The sequence below is a fragment of the Nesoenas mayeri genome, assembly GCF_963082525.1.
Source record: "Nesoenas mayeri genome assembly, chromosome: 7".
Classification (NCBI taxonomy): Eukaryota; Metazoa; Chordata; class Aves; order Columbiformes; family Columbidae; genus Nesoenas; species Nesoenas mayeri.
In genome coordinates, this window is record NC_137551.1 from 18,862,712 (window position 1) to 18,884,076 (window position 21,365).

The following is a 21,365-nucleotide window of genomic DNA, read 5'->3' on the forward strand; positions in this document are numbered from 1 at the left end:
TTCCAATGGGACTGGTGAGATAACTCTTTACACAAAATACATTGTACCAACAAGCTCTCCAGAATTTAGGTTTTGACTACTTCTTCCACAAAAAGGTGAAAAATTGGTAACCATGTAATACATCAATACAAGAGCCAAAAGTTAACTACAGTTTCATTTGACTCCTGGCAGTTCACAATATGCGGCACATTAATCAATTTACAAGGCCAGGTGAAAAGACAGGAAAAGGGATATAGCGTGAGAACATTCTGGCTGCAGAGCAGCATATGCTGACTAAGCTGGCCAAAGAAACCGGGATTTGAAACATGAGTGTGTATGTGAGCTGCAGCTCAGCAGAGACCGAGATAGCAGAGCTGGCCCCGTGCCGAGCCTGCTCACACCCCGAGAGTACTCGGGAGCCCAGTGCTGCTCCTGGGACAACTCAGCACCGCAGCTGCCCTAAGGCAGCACCTGCGCCAGGCCGTCCTGACCCAAGTAAGCTGGCTCCAGACATTCAGGATGCAGTAAGGAATCAGCTATCCCTGGCATAAAGCAAAATGCCACAGCATTTAATGCACAGCAAAACTGAACTCAGATGTCTTCAAGAGCAGAAAAGGTAGAAAGAAAGTGAATGCTAAACCTCAGACATAAAGGGAACAGCAACACTTGTTAGCAGAGCTCTCTGAGGAGCTCAAAAAAATTCTCTTGGTCAATACTTCAAGAATTTTCACTGTCTGTATTCTTTTTACTTTCTATATTCTTACACACTGTCTATTCCTACCAAAACAATTCTGTGATTCTATATTTAAATTTAATATACCATAGATACACCTGTAATATGCACTAATAGTCAGAAAACTAGCACATGGTTTTCAAGACAGTCATATGTATTTTCACCATGAGACAACATAATCAGCATTTCACAGTTTGACGTGTATTGGATCTGCAGGAAAAAGGAAAAAAAAAGGCAAATCTGGCTCAACTATAGAGCACAGTACATTTTAGAACAGCAAACCTAACATACCTAGGCCTGTTTTTCTACAAATCACTAGGTTTATACACAAAACACATGAAAAGAAACATCTCACCTCCAAACTCAGAGTAGATTAGAGTGCAGTTGAGACTGAATACTAGCAAGTATGCTGTGCTCAAAAGATACAAATTTTCTTTGGCGAACTTAACAAAACTATTTTTCCTAAAGCACTGTAGAGGATAATAGATATCGATTACTCTTTTATTGTAGCATAGGGAATGGATAAAGCTAGCAGTCTGCCAGGATGGAACTGGTCATAACTCAGAGGCATAGTGCAGAGCACTTGAAGACAGCCTGTCCAAACCTGTTATGTCAATTTTACTGGGCTTCTGCTCTCTGCTGATACTAATTTTTAATCTGCCAAGTGTAAAGCAGATCACATACTGAAAAGCAGAATAACCTTCTTTAAAACACACTATAAACAGTTTTCCCCATCCACATTTAATGGTCTAGTAAGTACTGCATACTCATCCTTTCTGTGCTAGTAAATGTAATCCTCCTGGTACCTATAGAGCAGGGCTATGTAGGAGTCATCTCGACAAGACGACATGAGCTGCCTGACAGCATGTTACAGACGAGGAAGAGACTATTAAATTCTCTGGATGTCATGAGCCAAACTGTTATATACAAGAGTATAACAAGTAATTCATAAGATACCACTGTTAACATTCTTTTAGCTCTCATTACTTTCAAATTAACCAAAGACTTCGGGTATCTTTCTTTAGACTATGCAGCCCATACTAAATATAAAATAATAAGAAAGTTAAATATGCTCAAAGTACTTTCTGTTTATTAAGAATTGAATGGAATCCATCTGAATGACCTAACTCCACGGGGATACTTCTGTATTGGTGAAAGTCAGTAAATAATAATTTCTCCATTTAACAACGTAATGGAAATGCTGAAAAACGAAAACAATTTACCTCCTTGTCTAGCATAAAGGCTTCCTCCAAAATATCCATTCACTGGCGATGTTGCAGCATAAACGAATATAGCTGTACTAAGCATTGATCCTCTCCTACAGGAAGTGATTTTTTGATAAATGAAAAAAAACCCCACAGTATTAGAGCAAAAGATTACAGTATAATATGTACATTTATCAGAAGCATTTATTTAATATTTTTAGGTAAGTAAAAATTTTACAGTGCTTAAATTGTAAAATCTGCATAAGAATGAGAACTGTTTGTATTCAAAGCTTCTGGCCAAGTCTAATTCAATCTGGGAAAAGGAGTTGCAACATACTACCTTTTTGCTAACATGCATTTATTTTCACTGCAGTACAAAAATCTCACCTCTGATCAAAATCTTCTAACATTTCTATGTGTGTACCTAGTGTATAAAGAACTGCACTATTTACATCACATACATTAAGTGTAAGATTTAACTGCTGCAGATAAAAGGTACTCTTTGCTTAACAAAAAGGCCAGTATTAACAAAAATATTCTAAGATTGTGAATTATGTTTCTGCCATCCCTCAGAAATTAAACTTTTAAAATCAAAAGTGTTCACCTTACAGAAAATTAGAAAACTGATTTAGAAATTATAAATACTATAATGAAGCCACAAATCAGCATGGAGTAGTCCAGCCAGAAGAGTTTAGTGATTTTAAAATTATCATCTCATTAAATGTTGAGAGCACTCATTTTGGCATAATTTTTCTGAAATGTTACTGGCAAAGCTAAAAATTTTAAATCACAAAAGCCATCTCCAAATACATTTTAAAAAATCATATCTAAGAATAGGCAGATATAAATGTTATTAACGATACAGCTGTTTCCCCATGTCCCTCTGCTATGCTTCGATAGAAAAAAAACAGTGGAAGGTTTTCAGCCAGTTTGCTGTACTATCTTCAAATTAGTTCTTCCGAAAGATTCTAGACTGTTGGTGTTTTGGCCTTTGATGTACCATTCCTGGATACCTGCTCTACTCACAAAAGTGATCCTTAATACAACCAGCTTCCACGACTGGATGGACTGAACTAAGCAAATATACCTGCTGGTCACATAGACTGAAGGAGCGTTACGCTAACATCTGCTTCTTAAAAATAATAAGCAATAGTTACATTTTAGAAAGTTACTTGTTAGAGGAAAATCAATTTTAAGAGTTGCCCTAACTAAAGCCAATTTAGAAACACACAAAAAAAACCCAGAAAACCATGCACAGTCCGCAGTCACCCAGGTAAATCCAGATTGTCTATGAAGTGACCAGCCAAAGTCAATCTAAAACTATAAAGATTTCTTATATTTGAACTTACTCACTTACGTTTAAAATATTCTAATGGAAGAGATCTCAAAACACAAACTGGTATTAATAATAAATTGCTGACATGACCGAGACACTTTTAGTTGGCATCGTCTACATGATCCCCAAGACTTTTAACAGACTTGAAGAACACTGACAGGACATCAATCTTGTAATGCTGATTCACAGCCTTTATCACTCACATCACTATTTTCCTAAACATAAGAATTCTCTGCACCAGATGTAGTGAACTGTTCCTTACACACCCAGAATTAAATTCACTTTGAAAGTGATATAAAGGCCTACTACAATAAAAGACTAAGTGCACATATATTTTTTTAAATTACTGTTCTGACACGTTTTACATTTGCTATTACTAACTTACAGCTCCCCTACGGTGCACAAGCATTCTGAAATGGTTTCATTCCCTCCCTTCAAGGGCTGACATGCTATACAATTAAAATGTGTATGTAAGTCTCTCCAGAAATGTAACCATGGGGCATAAAGGGGGAATAATACCATATGAAAAATGGAAATATGCCAAGATACTGGTACTACACAGTGGCTTTTTAAACACACCATTAAAATGCAAACAGATTCAAACTCAAGAGTTCTCTCTAGTGGCACAGGAGAAGTACTACAACTCCTTAAAATCAATAGTTACAGGTGATATGCAAAGGAAAATAGAAGAGAGATTCGACATTTAGGTCATTGCTTAAAACAAAGAACTTGTAAAAAAATATGTACGTATCTCCCCAGTATCCAAAATATAATCTCTACAGAAACAGATACTTCAGTCTTTACAAGACAAAGGGAGGAAAAGAAGGTAAGAAATACAGCAGTATCTTATCACTCCAGATGAAACCAGAAGTGAAATAAGTGAAATATGTACCTTTTCACATTTATTTCCCACATAATCTACCCATGATGCTGCAGAACAAACTACAGTTTCATAATAAATTATGAAAAAAACAAGCATTGAAACAGTAAAATTAAAGGAAACCAACTCACATGACAAGAGTAGGACAAAGTTTCATTACAACTTAAAAGAACCCTTCCAAATACTACATCTGATCATTTGCTAAAGACTCTCAAACACTTTTTTCCAGGCCAGTTAGAACATTCATTTTTGTAACAATTTTGTTGCTTTAGATATTCATTTGTGGAAGGCATGGCACAATTACACTTACTCTGTGTATAAATCTTCTATCATTGCAACAACAATGACTATAAGAGACACAGCAAAAATTTGACAACCAGAACCAATAAGCGATGAAAATATTAGAGGATGACTGGATGGTCTAAAAACATCTCCATGGACCTGCTTCCACCCGTACTCATCACCTAGATCTCTGTCCTAGGAACAACAACAAAAAAATTTAAGTCTAGTCATGACAACTAATGACAAACACACATGCTAGGCATAATTAAAGGTTTGATTTATCAAAACAACTTAAAGTGCAAATATGTCTTCCCTTCTGAATGCATCCAATCTAGGACAAAAGTTTACTTTTCAGATGCTTATGAAGACAACAAAAATGACTACCTGAATGCATGAATCAGATTCCCCCCATCCCTGAAGTGTTTAAGAGTATACACAGGCTTCTATTACACACCCACATGGACCTTGTTTAACCTAAGTGTGGATATGAATATTTACACAGTGACTACAGACAGAATTCTGGGTTGCAACCTAGGAGCATGAAAACCAGTAAAGCTTTCAAGACACACATAGTGCAGTTTTCTGTCCTATTGAAAAAAGCCATTCAGAGTTGCTAACACAATAAATATACAAAAGCAATAAGCCTTAAAAAAGAGACTTAAAGTGCGAATGCAGATCTTACCATATCATCCATTTCTTCCTCCTTGCTGTATCTTGCATAATCTTTTCGCAAAGTTCTCATTAATATCATAGACACTAGGCCAACCAGAAAGATCACCATCATAAAAGAATTGAAAATTGAAAACCAGTGAATCTATAAAAAGAAAACACATCCCTAAGGTTTAGAACTGAAATGTGTTTCACATTTGTTCCAATAAGGATAAATCATTGCCTAGCTAGTGCTGACAAGCTGTCCTGTTAAGTAACACTTCATTTGTAGAAAGCCCCACTAAAACTGGCTTGTGAAACAGCATACACAAAGCTTTTCAACAGCCAAGCTTGCTCATTACAAAGTTATCGCAGCTTAGGTAAGCGCCAGCAAAGTTTGAAGGACTGGCTGTGCATGCTGCCTGGGTAAAGGCAAGGAGACACATGCACTGCTGCCTTCCCAGCAGAGAGCTTGAAGTGGTAAAAGAGATGCCCACAGTCAAAAAGCCAAAGGCAGCACCATGTGCACAGCATTATTTTGCCTCTGACAAGTAAATCTTCTGGCTTTCATGGAGCTCCAAACAGAACCCAAAACCTCTAATTTCAGAAAGAAGTATAGCTCAGTGTACTACTAAAGAGATTACAACCCCAGTTTTAATCCATCACAATTGATATCACCAATTGGTTTAGGCTTATGCTTTTTGCTTTGCATTTACGGCGGTAAAAAGTATACATATGACCAACTGCTGCAAAGTTGTGTCCCTGAAACTTGATTGCTTCCAATCGTGTCAATATATTTACTTGAACTGCCTTGTATTTGCTGCAGGCTTGAAGCTTGCCTGCAGACACTTACTGAAGCACTCTAAAAACTGGAGCCATCCTATTTGAACAAGAAAACTATCACTTAAAATCTACAGTCCTAGACCAGCCTGCCTTGTTGTCCCAGAACACCTGGGACATCCACAAATTCAGAGATATCATCCAAAAATTCCAAGACATCTTCTGAACTAAAGCAACCATTTTGAATTTGTCTTTTATAAGGTTGTCTTAGAAGAATACATACTCTGTGCTGAAAGAAAGATGGGTCAAGATACTTGTCAAATCGGTCTTCAAACTTCACATCCGATTTCTTCCATTTCACCTGAACACAGAAAAATTTACACTTGAAAAGCTCATAATAATATGTTCAGCTATACTCACATGCAGAAACCCCAAACATTTTAAAAATCTGCCACTTCAGATGTTTTCTTCAATATGAATTGAGGTTTTGGCAAAAACAATGGACTGATGTTCATCAAGACTGATATCTACAGACCAGACACAGAATGGACACCAGTCACCTTGCCTCACGGATCTAATCTTATTTATGCTTATGTTTAAAAACAAGGACAAATCAGTCTTGTGCTGCTCCAGCTCTCACTATCTCTGTGAGACTAACCAAAGAAGCAAACTGCTAGTTGTCAAATACAACAAACCCTTTTGATGATTATAGAAGGAGTTCATTAAGATACTCATACTAAAGATGCCAAAACCAAAATCCATCAAATGATCTTATTTTTCAGTTTTGTCAAATGAATAGCTCAAATGTGTTTTATTTAAATGTGTTTTATTTTCCACAGTAGATACCTGTAAAATAATTAGTTTTCTTCACTTTTGGGCAAAACTGCTGAAAAAATCCTCCCAAATTTGTCCAAGATTTCAGAATAGATGTTAGAGAAAGATGGCATGTTTAAATATGTTCAAGAATGACATGCTAGAAAGCAGTGGAATCCTTTCCTTTCCTTTCCTTTCCTTTCCTTTCCTTTCCTTTCCTTTCCTTTCCTTTCCTTTCCTTTCCTTTCCTTTCCTTTCCTTTCCTTTCCTTTTTTTTCTGACAGCACACTCCCTTTTCTCAACATTTCCAGGTGTTGTGTTGTACAAAAAGAGGCTTGTGGAGAACAATACTAGTGTTCACTGAGCAATGACAACACCCGCTTCATCTGTCCTTGTAATGGCAGCTGAGATCTGGTTTGCTGCCATGCACTGAGACTGGTGTTCAGTGAAATCCCCTTTACCTAAATTCGCTGAGTACTATGCCCAAGAAAAAAGATGCAGTCTAGCAGAAGTGAGGGAAATTTGAAGATATGAAAGCAGATTTAAACCAGATGCCAACAGGAAAGAAATGGGCATAGACTGAGATACAAGCTGCCTGGAAGGGAACTGGGTAAAAGGAATCAAGCTGGACCCTAAAAGCCACACACCAAACTTTTAAAAGCTGCAGTCTAAAATCAGCAACACCATGGGATTGTGTAATCTAGACACTTCCAATTGCCAACAAGTAACTCCGAAACCAGCTGGAAAAGTACACATTTATGGCCATACTATCAGAAATTAGCAGCATATTGCTGCTGTTGGTTACTCCACTAGCTGCACAGAGGATTTGCTTTGGATTTGGAAGATTTAATCATATTAATGAACTATACAGTGCTAATACAATAGCACAAAGTATTTTTCACAATATTTGCAAGGCTGTGTTCGTTTTCATTTTTAAATGCAGTTTCAGAAACTAAACACAAATCTACACTAAAATTTCTTCAAAGGCATGCAAAGATTAGGAAATATTAGGATTTTTAGCGATCTTGAAAAAAAATGCAGTCCCTTGTGTGTATCTTTTTAAAATACATGACAAGGAATTATCCTTTCCAGCAGATGTTCTCTTATTCAGTATAGAAGTGCATAAATGTAGATGGAATACCCCTATCACTCCTCAGTCTTGAGACAGATTAAAAACCCCGACTCAAGTATTACTTACTTTGGGGTAATATTCCTGTTCCTCAATTCAAATTAGTCTTGTTCAAGATTAGTACCTCAAAACATTAATAGCTTAAAACAATGGTGAAAGCAGATACATTTCTTTTTAGAGCATCTGCCACTAAGAAGTGCTGCATAGAACAGGCCAACCAGAGACAATCTGTGAATTAAAAACCCCACACGTGCCAGCCCAACGATTGCCCAGTGGTGCCAACAGAATTGGAAATGTAAATCTTAAGCACCATATGCTAAAAGTATTTTAAGGGAACGGCTAATGTTATTTCCATTACTGGCAGCTACTTAGTGCTGTCCACCTCAAAATTCACAGAGCAAATGGACTTCATAAAGCTGGTAGAATTTGAAATAAAAAACCCAAGGTTTCTAAGATCAATTTTGGAGTAGAAATAGGGGATTTCTGTAAAAGTAATTCTAGAAAGCACAGATAAAAACCAGTTATCTGCACTTCAAACTATACAACTTATTCAGCTCGAGATAAATGTAATAGTGGCAAGAATATCCTTTGAAATAAAAGTCTTATGCTGACACCGACTGCTAAAACACTGTAGAAAAGGAATGCATTAAGAACTAGTTTCAGTATACAAATGTGGTGAGCACGAGAAATGAACCATTACAGATTTAAGTAACATCAAATAAATACGGACAAAAACTGAAAAATTGAAGTCATTATCTCAGATCAGCAAACACTGTTCATTCATTACCTTTTAACATAGCAATTCAATATAATAGCAGAGAGCTTCAGAAAAAAAACTTACTAATAAATAAGACAAATTTCTACTGGAATCACAAAAGCAAAATAAGCTTTCATACTAACTGCCTGCAAAGTACAAAGGCTTACTGTGGATCTTGGTCCTAGCTCAGAATCCAGTGCAAATCTATAACGCAAATGTCAGAGCTCCAAACATTAAGAAAATGTCTACCTACTGGGGGATCCTAGTCTCCATACCTCTTAGGATATCTTCCTTTCCAACCAGAACACTTCTCTGTAGATCACACCAGCTTTAGTTTGTTTGACGTGTTTCAAAAATCAACAGTTTACATTTCTTCTTAATAAACCTATCAAGCTTTTTCAGTAATGAAAACCAAATATTTGAAGGAGTGAAGACGCATCTTCCTCTAATATAGCCTCACATATTAATACATAGTAGCAGGTGTACAAGTACGTATTTTTGAGCTATTTCACTGTGTAGAGTTTCTTATTACAGATGCATCACCAAATTACTTACTGAATATGACATCTGGATTTTTGTGTTTGGTACCAATTTCACCTTGCCTTCACTGGTCAGATTGACATCTACAATTCTATTTCCATTGTAACCAATTTCAAGTTTTTTATAAGTCCAAAGGTAATAATCTTCTCCATTTTCATCGGCTTCTCCAACAATACCTGCACAGGAAACAAGTGTAAGCATCTATTACAGGTTTGCTTTTCAAATATTCTGTAATTATTTTTTTAAATACGCATTACAATCATTTTGCTATCTAATAAAAGCAACATAACTACAGTAAAGAGAACATGGCAGACCTTATGCTCTGCTTTTTAACTGTAATACAGGTATCTGCAAGAAGCATTTTGTAATGACATCAAAAGAAAAAAGCACGGAGCTCCAAACATTGCAGAAGAAACAGAAGACACAACAACAGTTCCTCTAGTTTTATTTGGAACTCTTACCAGGTAAACAACTAGCTGAATACAGATTTAATTTCCATGAACACAGCTTAGCCCCAACCTCTCTATCTTCTCGTCTCACATCTACCCCTTCATGCATTTTTCTTCCTCTTAAAAATTTTACTTTGCCTGTATTCCTCATTAGTTGACTCTCCAACACACTTCTCGCTGTCATTTGCACACATTTCCAACGCTTGCCAAGAATGGCAGTTTTTGACTACTCCCCTCTGTTACTTGCACTAAAAAATTCAGAAAATTATCATTTATTTGAAGATTTTGATCACCAGCAACATGGAAAGCTTCTCAGATGCTTCTGGAGCATCAGAACTCCAGTGAACTTGATATTAGCCATCATTAAATTCTGACTTCTCAATAACTTACTGCAAAATGTTTAATGTACTACAGAAAAATCCCAGAGAATGTACTATGCTGAAAACAAAAAAAAGTCAAGTCTCGGAGTCACCAAGCTCACAGGCAACATGCATTATCTGTAACATCAAGAACATCATACGAAAGATCACATACAAGATGGAAAGCTGCAACAAAAGCAGCACTCCAGAGATACAAAGGTGGGGGGAAGTGGGAGAACAAGTGAAGGATATGGAACAGTTTATCACGAAACAGTAGGTATATGAAGGAATGGCACCTGTGGATTACCTGTGCTTTTTCATATTCAAGGTGGTATTTTTGTGTCATGTTTTCTACTCATGCTCATTTGTCAGGATTGCCTTGTATTTGCCATCCCCGTGAAACACACACCAGTTCGTGCCTATACCATACAGCCCAGCACCTGGCACACCATCTGTTCCCAGGGCAGAATCCAAAACCATGACAATACAGATCTCTACACAGTTTAAAGGACATTCTGATCAATCACTGCGTGAAGGACAGAACTAACACAGTGCTCCATATACTTAGGGAGATGTCCTGAAACAAAGACAGTCAAGCCTACCCACTCCACTGTAGAACAGCAATTCGGGAAAAAATGGAAAATGGAATAGTTTTATCTGAATACACTTTAAAAGATCTGGTTGCATTTTAAGGTCAGAAAGTAAAGTGTAAACCTTCCAAAGCCCTCAAACAGCAGTTTGAAGTCATTACCTCTAGTTATCAGCAGTTATTTTATGCCCAGTCTTTACTGAAAAGAGAGTCCTCCTTACTGAGTATTTTGAGGACTTCCTAAGGAGAATTTCAAATATTAATGGTTGTGCATATGACTTTTACAGCAGCTAGCCTTACCAAGGTGAAAAACCATGAAGAACACAACTAAAGTTCCCCAGGAGACAGGAGTGACACAAATCCACCTGGATGAACCCAGAGAAGTGAGTGGTCTGCTTTAAGAACTGAATTAAATAGAAGTTGCCTAGAATTTTCAGCAAACATGAACACTCTCTGAATCCTTTTCTGTTAAGCTCTTCAGAGAATACTTACTTTCTTTTGGTAGCACAAAAAATGGACTCTAGGCATTTACACTTAGAAAACAACATTTTGGTTTAATCCAGCTACAAGACACAAATCAACAAGGAAAAATAATAGTGGACTGGGTGATACAGTACATACAATACATGCTGGCTAGTAGGGTTCTCAGGAAAGGTAATCTGAATGAAGCAGATCAAGATGATAGCCTACACATATTAAAAGGGAATTTTTAAAAAAGCCATTTCAGCACAAGATATTTTTAATGCAAGCTTAGGGGAACCTGTTCTGAACACTATCTTAAAACAAACAAAAACCAAGCACACACCAAACCTCCTCAGTATTCAGAGTATTTCAGAGATGCCATCATAATAACTAAAGTTCTTACTCCCACGTATTTTAAGCAGTCCTAATGTTTTTCATTACAGTTACTGAAATGAAGAGCTATGCAATGACAATCAAGGAAAAGAGATTAGTTTTCCTTAGTACCTCTGCCGCCACATTACATGGTACTAGGCAAGTCTATATAATACAGTCAAAGACACTGACAAGCTGGAGGAGCCACGTGTACGGCATCACTCACGCCATATTCATAACAGAAGTTATTGATAATAAAAACTATTCAGTGAGCAGCAAAACAATAGGAATATTTCAGGTTCTGAGTTTTAGGCAGCCCTCAGAACCTGAAATATTCCTATTGTTGAATAGAAACTCAGCAAAACCAAAATTAATGCAGATAAGCCATATGCATAGTTTCTAAACTGCACTTGGAACGCAAAGTTTAGAAAGACCTGTTCAGGCTTACAGATGAACCCTTCTGATCAGTTCGGGTGCATCTGCTCCTTTGTCAGTCATCCATCAAGAACCAGTTAATTTTTTTGGAATAAAAGCCAGGCTAATATCAACGGACCAATCTGCAGACCTGCTGATTTTACACAGCCCTCAGGAGATACAGACCCAAATCGTCAGCACTGCTTACATTCACACCTGATGTCAGATTATATCCTTGCATAAAACTGCCACTACTTACAATGTTGCAGTCATCTTTTAAGCGTCACAACTTGAGTTCCTGGTCCCAAACAAAAATGAAAACCAGCTTCCTAATGTCATACAAAGATGGTATCTAGATTCTGCATGTTTGTTAGCTGTAGCACTAGGAGTGGCTTCTTGTGCATACAAAGCGTACTACTGAAGAACATTAAAAACACTAGAATCACAGTAAACCAGATTTTTCAGCAGAGAGCATAAAATTTAGTCAGTGTATATCAGATTTAGTAAGTATATTTGTTCTTCAGTATTTGAGGTGAGAAAAAAAAATGTTCCAAAATAAGATGAGAAAAATCAGTCCTGAAAACTTGCTAGTCACACAAGAGTCCAAAGAAGTCAGGTTAGCATCCATCACCCTTGGGCAGTCTGAAGCCTACAGAGCTGCCACTAGTCTAGTAAAATCATTCATTGATCTTTTGCTGAAAGGCCAGAAACATAAAAAATATTGTAGCAACTGTCACTCGTGGATGCTTTATAAAGCCTAGCAGCAATTGCACAAGAAGTACAGTAAAGGCCACACAGATTAATTCAGGTCTACTCCAAGCCCTGCCACAGACCTGTTACACACACTGAGCAAGTCAGCTGAAAAGAATACGATATACAAGTACTTCTCCTGTCAGGCATTATAATGTTATCTCTTCAAAACAGATACATTAAAAAAAGCAAGAGACTCCCTAAATAACAGATAAACAAACAAAACACTGCGGCTTCTGGCTGGGGCTCATATTTCAACAGCTAGCTGCTTTCTGAAAACAATTAAAAGAAAGAGCTAAAAAACAGCCATTGTCAGAATGAATGAATGATGAGTAACATCATACAGCACACTATCTATCAAAGAACTTCTGTCATGAACTTTATTTTTGTAGGTGTTGTAGGGTTTTCTTTATTTCGGGATTTTTTTTTTGCATCCTTCTCAGAACACAGGCAAAGACAGGCAACAAAGACCTTACCTTAACAGAGCATTTTGTGGTGCTTTTCCTTTCCCCTCAGTTTACATCTACAAAAAGGAGATTAGGGCTTGGGAAGTTTGGCTGATTGCTATCAGTGAAAAAGGCAATCTGCAGAGCAGTCTTTACAAGGTATGTGATCACAGGTTACAAGGGAGTGACAAAAAACACAGAGCTTAGGAGACAATGGCAATAAGGACACACAAATTTTGGTTTGTGACACAAGTACATCTAAGCCAAAATTAATACTCAGCAAGAGCAATTTTAAAAACAGTATAAGAATAAATAAAATAAAGCTACTTCGTATAACCGCAGAGTGCACATGCAAAACTGTTTAAAAGCCACTAATTTACCACAAAAGTAAATCAAACAACTCTTGCATTATTAATAAACCCGAGAACTAGCAAAATAAAGCTAAAACACTGAGTTTTACAAAAACTGTTATTCAGGAACACAATAACATGGACCTTATATTTGACCTATCTAATTACCACTTGAATATTTAATATAATTTAACCCTAAAAACCTGGTATTATTACATCAGTGCTTGGGACACAAAAGACCTTGTCATTTTTTTTTTTTTGTATTTCACTAGTACAAGCCATCCAACTGTTCTTTCAATGCAACAATCCCCTAACTTAGTTGTACTGTTTGGTTACATGAGTTCTACATACTTGTGAGATTATTGTAATGAAGCTTAGTCATTAAATGACTCTGGGAAACCCCCTAGGACAGGCCTCCTGTAGTTGTAATCAAGTTGTTTGTGCACAATATCACTCACCCCATATTGGCAAGTCATCGATATACATCTGGTACCAATAGTGATTTTTAATAGCATACACAAATGCATCTCTTCTGCCCTTGTCCAAGTCAATTTCACAGTACGTAGTCTGCATGACATCGTCTGCAAAAATATAAAGCACAATTAATGATTTATTAATGAGCTGGCTCAAAGCAAAGGCAAATCAAGCAAATGGAGGAAAGGACATTGCTGGAGTCTTTAACCCCTCTCTGTTGTCCTCAAGTAGGTAAAAAAAACCCGACATTGAAAAAGGAACCATTAAAGCAATTATGTGATTGTTCTTGTAATTCCACCCTTCCACATGCAGAAGCTTCCCACAGACTGGAAAGGAAAGGACTCCGAGTATCCTTTTGCTATTTCACCCACACTAAATTAAGATTCATTTGCTTTACCAGGAAAGACCATGAGAAGTACCACATTATTAATAGATACCTAAAACTGTGTGTTATATTATCTCTCCATTGTAGTATAATCAGGCTCCCTGACTAGGAGCTTTTTACAGTTCGTAAAAAAATAAAACTTTTAAAGTTCTCAGCAATTTTCAAGAAACTACCATAAAGGAAGAAACAAAGCAATCATGGTAAAGCTAGAGAAAAAATAAGACAAAAATAGGAATAACACAAAGAACACACAAGAGGCTGCATTTGTCAATAAAATAAATCCACCTCTTTGAGCCAGAAAGCTAGTTTTTCCCAACTACAGTTCCCAAGTAATGCAGTTAGCAGCCTTTTTTTTCACATCCTAATTTGCTTTCCTAATGTTTTCTTTCAAGTGAAACAAGACAAAAAGGCTCATATTTACAAGAGTTCAGGCAGCAAGATTTAGACACCAAAAAAAAACCCATCTGCTTCTTAGTGAATGTTTTCACTCTGCAAACAGTGAAACAAAGTGAACATAAATAATCCCAGCTCCACCTCCCTCCCCTTTTTGTCATCACTGGAATAGAGGCCTCATTTTCAGTAGATAAAATTAATTTAAAGAACATCTCTAATCTGTACCAAAATTCAGTTTGCTTTCTCATATAGGAGAACTGCCATATAAAGCTTAAAATCAAATCACCTGCCCAGAAAAAGCACCAGCAAATAGAATATTGCCAACACAAAACACTATTTCTCTGACAATGACACTTTTAAAATATGCACACGATGTCCGGTGAAGCAAAAGTGAAGCAAAGCCTAGTGAAGCAAGACAGCAAGAAACCTGCCAACAGCAGCCCTGCAGCACTACACTGCTTTCCCGTAGCCCTGGAGAAAATAGTGCCCCTGGCTATTTTGGAATGGATGCATCTCTTCCTCCTATTTCTTACGAAAACTTTCGTATTTTCTATTTTTGTTTCTTCCAAGACCTAACGAATGCACTCAAAGCTTATTTTCTAACTGAAGAAAACCCATTTTTCAGATTGACTTATTAGACAATGAAACTTTTGCTGGGAAAATAAGGATAAAAGAATGTTGTGGTTAAATCCAGTAAGCAGCTAAACACCACGCTTCCCTACATAACTGGGATGGGGGAGAGAATCAGGAAAAATATAAACCTCATGGGTTAAGATAAAGTTAAATAGGACAGAAAGGGATAATTATAATAATAAAAACAACAATAGTAACAGAATACACAAAACAAGTGATGCACAATGCAACTGCTCACCACCCATCAGCTGACAGCCAGCCAGTTCCTGACTAGTGGGTCCCTGGGTCAGCTTCCCCTAAAGCCTATAGTGAGCATGACCTCGCATGGTATGGAATGTCCCTTTGGCCAGGTGGGTCAGCTGTCCTGCCTATATACCTGGCAGGTATATATGAGAAACTAAAAAGTCCTTGACTGCTTAACAACAGGTAAAACACCAGTGTGTTATCAACATTGTTCTCGTACTCCAAACCACAGCTCTATACCAGCTGCCAGGAAGAAAATTAACTCTATCCCAGCCCAAACCAGGACAAAGAGAAACTGGTAGCGGCTGCTAAATGACACATTTACCTATCGCCAGGGCAGGGAAGCCTGATGTGGGGAAATGCCATGGGGCCAGGCTGGTTTTAGGTGGCTCCTTGCTGACTTGTTCACCCACACACAGCGATACCAGCACAACTGAGGAACATGGGGAGGGGAGCAAGTGCTACTATTGAAATTAAAACAAACAAACAAAAGAAATCACATGAACTACAAGTGTCCTTTTCAGAGACCTTTCCCATCCTGTAGTCTGAATACAGCACCCTTTGTTTGCAGTTATTAACCAAACCAAATTTGGTATTAGACTGTAATCTAATACCAAGTTACCCCATGGGCTTTCAGACCCCTGGAATTCATAACTTTTTTTTTTTGGTGTTTAGTTTAGTTTTGTTTGGTTGGTTTTTAACTAACTGAAATAAGCCATCCTGCACCTAATACTCCAGGATGTAAACACTGGCTTTTGCTGCTAAAAAAAACCCCTACGCCAAAACAACAACAAACCCACTTTCAAATATCATTTGAAGTGAAGTGACTGCACTGACATCCAACCAGGTTGCAGGTAGGAGCATGCAACCAAAATACGGTTTTCATCCATTTTTATGGATTTTATTCCTGGTATTCAGAACACCAAAAGACATCACAGTGATATTACAAAAAGTGTGGGTCAACTATGTTACAAGTTACTCCAGTGCACACACACAAAACCCCAGCAGAACCTTCAGAAACAACTCTTGCAAAGTATAGGCCTGATATCACATATGGTATATGATTTCACCCTCAGCCATGCTACATACATGCTACAGTTCTTCTCACCTCCCCATAAAACATCTGAATGAAGGCCATAGGAACGAAGACAAACATTCCTTTCACCAGCCACTGAGAACGGTGAAGCTGCCCTTTGTTACAGGACAGGATTAGATGGTTAAGCTTAAACCCACTGCGTTAAATGATCAAATGAGAGTAGTTTAGAATAGCGTCCAGTGGCTAGGAAGCTGAAGTCTACTTCATTACAGCTTTACCAAATCTGCAGTTTTGCATATGTGAGCTAGTTCTTATCCAAGTTATGGCTGTGTGTGTATCCAGGAGGAATGTGAAGTTACAGGTATGTTTTGGATTGTGTCTCTATCAGGGATATCAAAGCGGTAGCATCTGCTATATAACACAGCTTCAGTCATGTCAGAAGCACATTAAGCAGATTTAAAAGCAAGACCCATTACAAAAGCAGGTGCACTTATGCCAGATCTCAAATTTCCTATGAACAGTCAGATCAACTGGGTTTTATTCAAACATATAAACCATATAAAACCTCATTACATCTGCCCATCTCCCAGTACAACACTGAACATAATCCTGAATGGCTGATGTATTTTCTAGAGGTGTTGCAGAAGGAATTCTTGGGCAAGGAGTTATCACTTAGAAGTATGGTAATTTCATAACATTTTTAAATAAGCACAAAATTCAAGTACGTTAAAAAATACTTTTCCCCTTTATATTCATATTCTCTAATTGGTATTGTATGGCAATGTCAAAAACTAATTTTCTCATTGAAGTTGCTATGATCCCAATGTTCAATACATTTAATAATTCAATAGGTCTCAGGTGAAACATAGAGGATGTCAATTCAAATGCTTGAATAAAGAACTTGACATATTACATAAAAAGGATTATTATTCTAGATTTAGCTTGACAAGAGAATTAAGCCAACTGAAAACTTAAAAGCTATATTACAATATAAGTGTATGTTAATAATTCATTACTTTCTTCACAAAGATACTTGTACAGATTTGAGACCTGTGATACAAGAGCATTTTTCATATTTGTAACAGAAGGGAAGTCCAGCTATCCTGTATGGTCACAGGTATCCTTTTACATGACACATTTTTAAATACAAAAATAAAATGCTACTTCATGGATTCTTGAATACGCTGTAGATTTGTCCCACCGGTCACCACCAAGCACATTCAAGTGCAAACCTCCATTCTCAGCAGAATACATTCCTGCAGAGCAATAATATTCTTACTCTATTTCAAAAACACAGGCAAGGTCCACTAATTCAACAGGCAGTTTTACTTATGCAGTCTACAGTACTTCAGTTACTGACAGCTGCAGCCTAAATTATTCTTCAAATATGACGAACAACATGCGATTTCAGACTTACCTGCCACTGCTGTCCAGCCAAACTTTGTTGAGAAAAAGGGAACCGTTTTTTTATTGCAGAGGCTAATTTATTAGAACAATTCTAATTCCCCTTTACTCACTCCATAGGATAAAAACCTACCAGTCTAAAATCCAAATCTAATTTTCTAAACTTTTGCGACACCATTTAAAGAGGAAAAATACCTGTAATTGTTAGTCTTGCCATAATCCCAAACAAACAAGAGGAAAAGCATCATTATCTGCTAACTCAGAACTTAGATCTGATTCACATATTCATGAAGAAAAACTGTAACATTTCAGATGGTCATGCCAACATTCTGAAAAGCAGGTCCCTACATTTAGGTGTCTAGATGCATATTCAAGCATCTAAATGATATTTCTCAAAGGAAAATGAAATAAAATCAGACTTAAGGAAAACAGGCTTACCTGTTGTAAAGAATTACTAATCTGGCAGGGACACAATGAAAATCAAAACAACCACAGGACACAAAACCTACAGCACTTTTCCACCATTCTGAATCTGTGTTAGTCAGGGATGACTTTGACTCCCTGTAGTTCTGAATTCCAAAAGACTTATCTTAACCAAATAAGAATGGTATCCATTTTTATGTTAGCAAGGAGCTGGAGATGCAGTGTTATCCAGCTTGCCCTTATTTTTAAGAAAACAGACATTAAGTATCTTTTTTTTTCCTAAGTGTTAAAGAATTACTGAAATAGAAACTCATTAATTTCTTTGTTATTAAAGTATTTTACAGAACTATTTGAGAGTGTATCACAGAAGAATGGATTTGTCCAGTGCTCTGCTTCTGCACATTTCCCTCAGAAATGACAGTAAATACTCTGGAAAGCTAAATTACACCTGACTACAGACTGTAAAATAGTCACAGGAGGAGACAAAAGATAAACTGAAAGTTTCATCTCTCTCATCTGTTATTTCAGGAAAAAAATAGATGAAAATGCTTTACAAATCTAAACCAGTCTAACTACTACATGTACATCTGGTACAACAGAGGCTCTGGCTCTTTTGGGCCCCTCACACAGAAAATTTTTCAAGCATTTCAGCTAGTTCCTGATGTTGAGCTAGTCCATTTCCTTCCCTTGATACCATCTCAGCACTTCTATAAAATCAGATTACAAAATTACGACCTCCAGGTCAATAAGGAACAGGGCAGGCCCAGGACAGATATGCTGAAAAGTGAGCTACAGAACAGCACAATCTGTCACAAAATGAAAGACTTGATCTAACAAAAATTTGATATGATAGTGGAACATATTAACTACGAATAATCTTCAGAAAATAAATCTGGGAACAGCACACTTCATAACAGCAAACATCACGTCACAAACCTTCCAGTCTTTAAAACTTGGTGCTGCATCTAGAGGGAACACTTTTCAGAAACTAAATCCCATCTGACTGCAAATGCTGAGACAACAGATACTATGCTTAAGTTCTCCATCCAGCTAAGCACTGGTGATACAATGAAGTGTAGCTTTCTAGGGAAAACAAATACATATGCACAGAAACCCAAATTGGATTAAATTTATCAATGTTAAAATTCAATACAGACAAAAAGAATCTGTTACTCTCTGAAGCTCTGCAATTACCTGTTACAGGTACCTGAAAGGGCTCTGGGTACCAAAGAACATATAAAAAGAAATTATGCAATAGAAGACTGGGGCCCTATTTGTAAAATAAGTTAAATATCATCTCTGGAACAGTATGGAAAGAAGGAGAGGGCTGGAAACAACAGAAAAAATAACCGAGATCAGTTCCATCCTGACTGGCTTATGATAATTTACAGTCAATAATATAAAGGTATTTGTCAAAGGTATTTTAAAATAGACAGTAACCAGAAGGATAAAATAATTAACTTTGTAGAACTCTGAGATGTTGAGCCTTTGCTACTCCTTTCCAACTCCAGAGAGTCTACAAGTACTCAACATCATGGGAAAAAATAAATCTTCAGAATTCATAATTCCAGAACATTAATTCCAGTAAATATACTTTAAATCATTCATACGCAGAAAGCTTAGTTTTACTTTACAAAATTCAGTTACTTCAGAAGCATGTTTCTCCTGTAAGCATCTTCCTTAGAAGGCACATAGACGAAAACTTTATTGTAAACTGAAAAGGCAATGGCAGTACACAACCTTCAAGGGTGTTTCAAGCAACAATACAAAATACACTCAGTTGCTAGCAGCAGGAAACTTTCAGTTCTTCTAGTTCTAAGGGTTCGTGAGATTTTTAAGAGACTAAATCCACTTTCAATCGCTTACCTTTAAATTTGATGTCAAGACCACTAAATTCCAATTCAACTCCTTGAAGTGCTTCTCCTAGGGTTTCATGGTAATGGCTGATGCTTTTTTTTGATCCCACACAAAAAGGAAGAGAGAAGTATTTGTATGTTTCTTGGCGATTGTGGTAGGGTCCTACTGTATTCATCCATAAAACAACTTCCTCTTTATCTTGGTACTGAAAGATAAAGTAATTGAGTTGGATGAGCAGCCCAGCAGAATAAAAATATTCAAGGAACTCTCTCATTCATATTAACTAGCAAGGCAGGATTGTTCAATCACAGGCAACATTTAAGACATTAGAGTATTTTTGTATCTTGGGTGGCAGGGATTCTAGGACAAGATTTTCAACCTGCTTTCCTACCAAAAAAAAAAAAAGCTTAGTTAATCATAAAATTAGTAGAGCCTATCACTGAAGTATTGGAAGAGGGGCATTTATACAAATTTAGTACAGAAGCAGAAGATACAGAGAACAGAAGAAAAGCAGAAGTTCCCCAAATAAATAAGCTTTTACAAATGTTGTGGAAACATGCACCAGTTAAAAGCAAAACTCTACTTATCTCCACTGAAAGAAAATATCAGACTAATGTCTTGTTAAACAAGATCTTAGCAAATAAATTAGGCAAGCTACCCATGGTGACAGGTATACTGTATTTTCCTAAAATGCAACTCCTTTTCATTTTTGTAATTATATAAATTACATTCAAAATTCCCAGAAGAGTGCAACACCTCACAGGAAGCACCAAAACTAAACTGTGGCTTACCCACAGCAGCCAAGAGACAAAGGAAGCCAGACAGAAGGACTGTATTTTGATGCATTTCTAACATTCTCACAGTGACAAAACAAAACAGCAAGGAGTCCGGTGGTTGCCATGAAATTCTTTCTGGGAACATCCACCCTTCACTTTCCACAGCTACTATTAACAAAGAAAACTTATTCCAGGAGCCAGTGATTTCTTTTCAAGTCCTTGTAACAGTTCAACAACAAAAATGTCCTTAAAACCATCCATCTACCAGTATTCAAATACTGCATTAATTCAGGATAATTAAGTGATTTGACACCATAAGTTGCAGTATATCTGAACGCATCTGGATGAGGTATCAGGTTTGTTGGTTACTACAAAGCCTCCCACCCAACACAACTTCTTCACCTACTATAATTTCAACAGATTGGGAGGGACAGTGATCTAACTTATAAAGCAAAAAAAAACCCAACA

The 21,365-nt window shown here is 37.0% G+C and overlaps 1 protein-coding gene across 3 annotated transcripts in view; it reads right to left on the reverse strand.

The window, feature by feature from the left end:
- Nucleotides 1-21,365, reverse strand: part of TM9SF3 (transmembrane 9 superfamily member 3) — a 47,556-nt gene that overhangs the window by 18,920 nt on the left and 7,271 nt on the right. For all 3 annotated transcript variants that reach the window (XM_080347597.1, XM_080347598.1, XM_080347596.1), the window contains exons 2-8: nt 20,131-20,326; nt 13,732-13,854; nt 9,098-9,258; nt 6,127-6,204; nt 5,098-5,229; nt 4,444-4,610; nt 1,936-2,030 (exon numbers count right to left, since the gene is read on the reverse strand). In XM_080347597.1, the coding sequence (XP_080203723.1) occupies nt 1,936-2,030; nt 4,444-4,610; nt 5,098-5,229; nt 6,127-6,204; nt 9,098-9,258; nt 13,732-13,854; nt 20,131-20,326 (952 nt within the window). The remainder of the gene's footprint in view (nt 1-1,935; nt 2,031-4,443; nt 4,611-5,097; nt 5,230-6,126; nt 6,205-9,097; nt 9,259-13,731; nt 13,855-20,130; nt 20,327-21,365) is intronic.